At 36.9% G+C, this 7635-nt stretch overlaps 1 protein-coding gene across 4 annotated transcripts in view; it reads left to right on the top strand.

Annotated features, from left to right (window-relative positions):
* The window catches only part of LOC109833892 (E3 ubiquitin-protein ligase RKP), a 25745-nt gene extending 18135 nt beyond the window's left edge, over positions 1-7610 (top strand). For 3 of the 4 annotated variants that reach the window (XM_020401745.1, XM_020401744.1, XM_020401746.1), the window contains exons 7-11: positions 1124-1402; positions 1502-1633; positions 3226-3425; positions 5052-5256; positions 6644-7610. In XM_020401745.1, coding sequence (XP_020257334.1) covers positions 1124-1402; positions 1502-1633; positions 3226-3425; positions 5052-5256; positions 6644-6928 — 1101 coding nt within the window. In that variant the 3' untranslated portion in view covers positions 6929-7610. The remainder of the gene's footprint in view (positions 1-1123; positions 1403-1501; positions 1634-3225; positions 3426-5051; positions 5257-6643) is intronic. The other variant, XR_002245374.1, reaches the window with a different exon arrangement.

The raw sequence follows: 7635 nt of genomic DNA, 5'->3' as shown, positions 1-7635 counted from the left end.
GAGAGAGAGAGAGAGAGAGAGAGAGAGAGAGAGAGAGAGAGAGAGATAATTTGGGGATCTGTATGTTGATCCTTGGGAGAGTGGTTAATTCGGAGTTGTTGTCGATCATTGATATTGGACACAATGGACAGTTGAGATGATGTGTGTTTTTTTAGTCATGGATTGATGAGTTGGCATAAAGACTGAGTAGTGTTTTTGGCTATTGTACTATTGAACCTGTTGTGGGCTTGGGCTTTATTCAAGTAAGTCCAATTATTCTTTCTGATTATTATGTGAACTGCCGTGGGCCTTGAATTGGGCTTTTCTCAAGTAACTAAAACTGTTCCAAAAAACTCAAGATAGTAGGAGTTCAAAATGGCGGGTCTGACTTGGGGTAGACTTTGTCATAAGAGTTAAAAAGTGCACTTTTTAAGCTAGTTTGGCATGCAAAAATTTATACTTGTAGTATAAAAAAATAAGTATAGCCGTATACCTGTACCCTATGGTTTACAAGATCTCCCTGGCCCATAACCGTACCCATACCCATGCAACCTAGCTGATAATAGACTTCAGTTTTTGACTAAAACAAGTATAAGTTAAAAATAGTATTTCTCACTGATACAAATCTAAATCTCCTGGGTATTTTAGTAGATATTGACAAACATATTGGGGACCTTATCCTAAAAAAACATTTTCTTCTTTGTTTTAGTAAATATTTTGACCCAAATTTGCTGATAGATTTACAGTAACTTAATTTCTTGTATACGTGGAACTTTGATTTCTTTATCTTATCATTTGCACTTTACAGCTTTACAATCTTTGATTACTTTCCTGACCAGTATATGATAGTGAATTAACTATTTAAATTTCTTTTTAGTCGAACATCTGGCTATTGTATTTGGATGCAGTGACATTTTCTGAATGTGTCTTGTGCTATACTGTTAGGAGATTGCATAGTATCTATTAATCATCCTAGTTCTAGCAAGCCTTCAAGGAACACTTGTCTGAGATCAGTATTATCTTGCTGATATTTCTTTTTGTTTTTTATTGTTCTCCTTCCAGCCACATATTGGTTCTTGATGTTGTTGGGTCTGCCCCTTTTTATATGGAAATTGATAACAGTTGGAATTTGTTCTTCTTTTAGGTTACTCTTATTGTCAAACACTTCAATGATCCACGCATATTGAGTTCCGACATAAAAGATCTTCTTCTCCAATCAATTTCTGTCCTGGTACAGTACAAGGACTATATGCTTGCTTTTGAGAACAATAATGAAGCTGTCAATAGAATGCCAAAGGCATTGCTCTCAGCATTTGATAACAGATCATGGATTCCAGTTACAAATATACTTCTTCGGCTGTGCAAAGGTTCTGGATTTTGTTCATCAAAGCATGTAGAGTATTCAACATCATCTCGTTTCCAGGTTTGATAACCAATTGTTACTTTGCACACTTATATGTAATACTGTCTTCTCTCACTATCTTTAATTACCCAAGTCTGTCTGATGTCTGTCATCATGAAGGTGTTACTACGAGAAGCGTGCAGTCAGGATGAAGAATTATTTTCTTCTTTCCTCAATCGTCTTTTCAATACCCTTAGCTGGACAATGACTGAATTCTCTGTTTCCATTCGAGAGATGCAAGAAAATTACCAGGTTACTACTATTTATTTCCTTCTATTATTCTGAATATATATTTTTTTGATAACCCAACTCTGAATCGAACCCAAGACCATGAGAGCCATAACCGTCCCGGTCACCTGCTGTGGGTTCTATTATTCTGAATAATCATCTGGTTTATTGAACTGCTTTCTTGGTTAATGTAGATTAGGTAACTTACTGTACAATTGTTGTGAATGCTAACTCCTTTGTTTTTGACTTAAACTTAAGTGTCTTGCTGTTGCCTATTCATTATCTATCTTAATTATAGTTCTTAGTTTGTTTCATTTCAGATGTTACAGATGTTACCTGTCTTGTTTAGTTAACTACTAATATGTGTTATATTATATGTTAAAATTATAATCAGTTTTGATTATTCTACCTCCTGAGCAGCTATCACTTTGACCATTGATTTTCTTCCCAATCATGATTTCATGTCCCACCAGAGTTCCCACAGATAACACCCCCCACCCCGCCCCCCAAACAACACACACACACACACACGACATACACACATACACACAAAAAAAAGACATGGAAAAGGGACATTGTAATCGTTAATTTGCCCCTCAACTCCCCAAATTGTCCTTAACATAATTACTGTTAAAATTTTAGCAGTTAGTTTTATTTTTGTCGGGGTTGTGTGGGAGGACTGGAGGAGGGCGGCATCGTCAGGGCTACAGTGGAGTGGAGACCATATATTTTTGGTACTTTTAAGGATGGAAGTGAAGGGTAGAGAGAGAGAGAGAGAGAGAGAGAGGAGATGGTGATTTCAGTTGGAAAACCAGGTTCGGCTAGTGTAAATGGGAGCCAAAGATAAGAACAAAGAATAACTGGAGCTTATTGGTTCTGCGTCTAAGGACGGAATAATTTCTGGCTTCTCTCAGCGTTGGCTTTGGGGCCTTCTGCTTAAGCTGACTTTGGCTTTTGACTCCTGCTTCAAAAGGAGAATTTTTTTACAAAAGACTGTTTTGGAAAATATTAGCAAAACAGACTTTTTGGAAAATATTTAGCAAATTCGATCTCTTTTTCCCCATGTTATCTCGGCTAGCCAAAGAAGGTTGATTTTGCAAAATATCGACTTTAAAATACACATGACTAATAATCCTGTGTAATTAGTGATCGTAGTTACGATTAATCTAAAGTGGTAGTCATGTATACTTTGTGCTGAAATGGTTAAGGTTTAATTAATGAGAACTAATTACATGAGACTAGTTAGGTTTAATTAGCGAGGACTCATTACACAGGACTACTAATCCGTGTATATTAAAGTTGATATTTTACAAAATCGACCTCTTTTTGGCCAGCTGGCCAAAAAGAAGTCAACCTTGCTAATTATTTTTTGAAAAGGTCTTTTTAAAAAAATTCTCCGCTTCAAAAAGGTTCATCAAATTCCAAATTCTTCAAAAAGGACATTCTCTTATTTTGAAAAGGATAAGACTGCTTATCTTCTTATTTTTATTATATAGCAAGGGAGAACACACACTGAAACCATTAAATCATGCTGCTTTCCTACTTCTTGATAACCGAATGCTTTTGTTTGATGCTAAAGTTGTGGAAATATTGACGGATGATGTTCTGCTGTTCAGGTTGGTGAATTGCAACAAAGAAAATGTGGAGTTGTTTTTGATCTCTCATGCAATCTCGCAAGAATTCTAGAATTTTGTACGCATGAGATTCCTCAAGCATTCCTCTTGGGCCCTGATATGAACCTTCGGAGGCTGACTGAGTTGATCATCTTCATCCTGAACCACATAATTTCAGTTGCAGATGCTGAGTTTCTTGACATGTAAGTTTCAAAGAAAAAATATTGTTCTGTAATATAGGCATGCACTCTTCCCAGGTATGTTAAAGGTGTAAGATTCTGTGGCGAACTTATTACTAATGCATGTTAAACCCAGAAGGAAGGACCCGTATCTTATATAAAGAAAATTCAAGGGATTCTAGATGCAAATTTGAACGGTGAAAATCACCATTTGGGCATGCACAATAGGACATGTGATTACCATAAGCAGAATGGATTGAATTCTGTATGTTATGGTTCTTATGTTGAAAGCAAGGTGGAATAGGGTTGGTGGTAACTATAATTGATACTGAAGGACCTAAAAAAGTTTTGGCTTGACAGTTTAGGAAGCCTAATAAACAACATTTTGGGGTTGTGTGCATGATCTTTTTGAAGATAGGAATATGGCCACTATAATGGATATTCAGGGAGGATCAAGAAAAACTTGTTTCTACAGTTGTCACGCCCAGTTGTGCAAGCCTAATGACAACAACATTTTGGGTTTGTATACATGATTGCTTTTTCTTTCACTCAGCTTTGCTAAGCGTTATTCTCTGTTTAATTAACCAGCATCATATTTCCTTCTTCTTAACTGGCTTCATTCAAGTTTTCCCAGGATTCTCTCGATTTCTCATTGGTCAAGCGGCCATAATCCTATGCTCGGAATTAAGGCACGTAGTCATCTCCGTTCTTCTCCCATGCCTCTCCATCAATTATCATAGTATTTAAATAGCTTCCCACTTCACCTCCTGATATAAAAGCAAACTGTTTATAAATACAGATGTTTCTTTTATAAACTACTTTGCTCGACTCAGTTATGAAGTTTCATTATACGGCTCATAAACTTGTTTCTTGATAATTTGAGCTATCTTTTATATCTCCTTTATTCTTGCATATCGGTACCTTGTGCATATCCTTCATTCGTTTAATTTTATTTAAGTGACTTTGTGAACCATACTAAATCAGGATCTTGAAGACACTTCCCAACTTCAATTGGAATGTTATCCGTCCTGCAGCTGTTCCAATTCCCATTTTCTTTGGAGCATACTTAACCAGTTAACCTAATCAAGCCTAATTTTCAATAGTGGCTATAATCCTATCATGGTTTGAGCTACCTGATTCTCCCGGATGTTCCTGTGCTATCGCATTAAAAATTAAAAAAATATACTGTTTTTTAATTTAATCGTTTTTTATTTATGATCTGTCACTCTTTTAAGTCTTCATACGTCTAGCACTACGTAGGTCTTCGCTACTTTTTTTGGCATCTTTGCAGTTTATATAGTAGAGGACAAGGGATTGGAAAAATAAGTAAATGAATCCTAAAAGAAGTACACTTTTTAAAATAATAATATATTCAAAGCAGACACGACAATGGAAGTGCCAAAACTGGTCGATACTGAACTCCAATAAGGTGGACCAAAAGCCAAGCGAACATGTGCTTCGAAACCTTGCTTTGGACCTTGGTTTTGTCATGCTGCTCAAGCCTCAAGAGCTATTCTTAATGTCTTCGAACTTGGGCCTGATCCAGGCCTACTAGAAGCACAATGTATAAATAAGCATGATACTGATTTCTCTGCTTACAACTACCATTTTCTCTTATTTGACCTTCATTTTGTTCTGCCATTTCTACAGGTCACTTAGGCGACCTGGGCATTATCAAGAGAAGACAAACAGAACCATGATCCTGGCACCACTTGTGGGAATTATTCTTAACCTCATGGATGCAAGTGCAATTTCAGAAAGCAAGGAGCTAAATGATATTATTTCTATATTCGCAAGTATGGATTGTCCTGTTACTGTGCATTGTGGATTTCAGTACTTGCTAGGTTACAATTGGGTAATACTTCGTGAACCTTGTTTTGATCTTGCAAATCTCCCTTATTTATGAACCTGTCGAAGATACATGACGTCAAACTAGAATAGAATCTACATTTAGTTCAATGTCATATCTACATCTGGATGCCGTGTCTGGGCCCTGAGTGGCCTGTACTGGGTAGTATGTTAGCAGATTGTGTTGCACAAGTTAATGTATGTACAAGCTGGAAATGTGGAATACATTTGGAGACACTTCTTGTTTAATTGACAACACCATAGAAGAATTACTTTATTGTTACAGTTCCACAAACTCGACAATTCTGTTAACGTTTAAAAAAAAACAGCAAACTACATGCAGTAATTTCAATTTCATCGAAGCTGAAATTGCTGGAAGACGTAAAAAATGTATAAATACTTTGAGGGAAGAGAAGAGAAGGTGTTATTTTTTTCATCATTTTTTTTATTTTTTTTGTGTGTGTCCTACTGGGGTCGTTTGTTTGCTGAAAGTTGCATTTGTGGTTTACATTTGCAAAGACCATGACCTCACAGTGTATTGTTTGTTTTACTGTAATGTATTTTTTGGTGGCAACTCCTTTTGCAAATGAGGTTGTTTTTGCGAACACAGATTTCATGGCCACGTTTGCTGCAAGTTGTTTTTTGTTTTCTCTATTTGCAGTTGCGTGCAAATTACAGCACAATAAATAGATCCACATCTGTCCTCTTGCAAATTGCAACTGAAGTTGCAGTTGTAATTGCATGTGAACCAAACTCCCTCACTCCTGATGTGTGGGTGGGCGCGCGTGCATGCGTGATTGGAGCCACATATGTCGTCAACATGCTTCTCAAAGTACTAATTCAATATGGATACTGACCTCTTCCTGTCAACAACTTGATATAGTTAAGATCCATTATATATTCATGGTTTATAATAGGAGCATAAATGTCTTTCCAGTCTAGCCTACACCAAGTTGACTTGGCCCATATTAAGTTTGGATTTGTCAACGACTTGCTAATGTTGTCTATGCATCAGGAACTACATTTAGTTTTACTAATCTGCAAGTCACTTTATGAGGGATTATAGTCAGTTTGCTGAACTTGCTTTATGTTGTCTTGTTGGATTTGAGTACATTGTCCATTCCATAATGACATGACTAGTAGTCTAGTGAATGTACAGTCACATTGTTCTATTTGTCAGGTTAATGTAGTCTAATCGATCTTGATATCTCATATCCCGTAGGCTAGTGTTTCTAGCTTCACTTCTTTTAAGGTTGCTTCTATTTTATCATTTTACTTGTACCTTTAAGAGTTGATTATAAATTCATGAAACAATGTCCTCATTATGGCACCGCTCTGTATACCAGACGAATGACTGATATTATTTATTTCTGACATTGTCACACTTTACGCAGGGCAATCTCTTAAGAGGAGATGCTGCTCATGCCAAACTAGCACAGCTCGAAGAATTCTCAAAATTCCTGATGAACATAAGTAGGAGTGGGGATTCATTAATCCAGTCTGATGACGAGGAACAGGATAGTTGTTGCTGCATCTGTTATGCCTGCAACGCGGATGCCATCTTTAAGCCGTGCCACCACAAATCTTGCTACGGCTGTATCACAAGGCACCTCTTGAACAGCCCAAGGTGCTTCTTTTGTAACACTGCAGTCACTGAAGTAGTGAGGGTTGAAGACTGACTTATAGCTGCAGAATGGGTGATATAATTTTCAAAATGCCCCATTTATGCAAAGAGTTTTTCTCCTTGCTTTCCCAAAGTCAGTCACAGTATGATTTTTTGGCCTCCCAGATGATGGATGGAAGCTGCATTATTGTACAGAAGCTGCATCAAGTTACAGATCTAGAATTCATAATTATAGTCCAGGTATAGGTTTATATTATATGATAATATGTAGCATATGTTCCATGTAACCTCCTTATCTATATCTTCAGCACTTATCATCCTTCAGTTCATTTATTAGCGCTTATTACCTCTCAATTCATAAGGGAGAGCGAGCGTGAGGTCATCTGCAGTATATCCTTCTTGAAGTGTGAATCCAGGGTCGTAAGTGCTACTGAAGATATAGACATAGGTTAATCTTCAATTTGCCCTTATATGTATGACGACTCTATATTTGAAGCAGCGGTGAAGCTGCAGGAGCGCGGGCTGCAGGAGGGAAGTGAATTTTTGTAGGTCTAGTATATTTGACTCTGTAAATATGAGATGTAAATGAAAGGAAAGCTTTTACTTGTCTCTATCTCAGAAGAAAACTTGGAGAGAGACAATAGGTGTTTCTTTGTTAAAACGCATTTCTCCAGTGATTGTAGTGTATATTTTGAATAAGAAATCAAGAGCGATGCTAAACTCTATTTTTTGTTTAAGTGTGGTGACTGGTGAAATACTGTT

This window comes from Asparagus officinalis, chromosome 3 (assembly GCF_001876935.1).
Source record: "Asparagus officinalis chromosome 3, Aspof.V1, whole genome shotgun sequence".
Taxonomy (NCBI): Eukaryota; Viridiplantae; Streptophyta; class Magnoliopsida; order Asparagales; family Asparagaceae; genus Asparagus; species Asparagus officinalis.
This window is presented reverse-complemented; position numbering and strand designations above follow the sequence as displayed.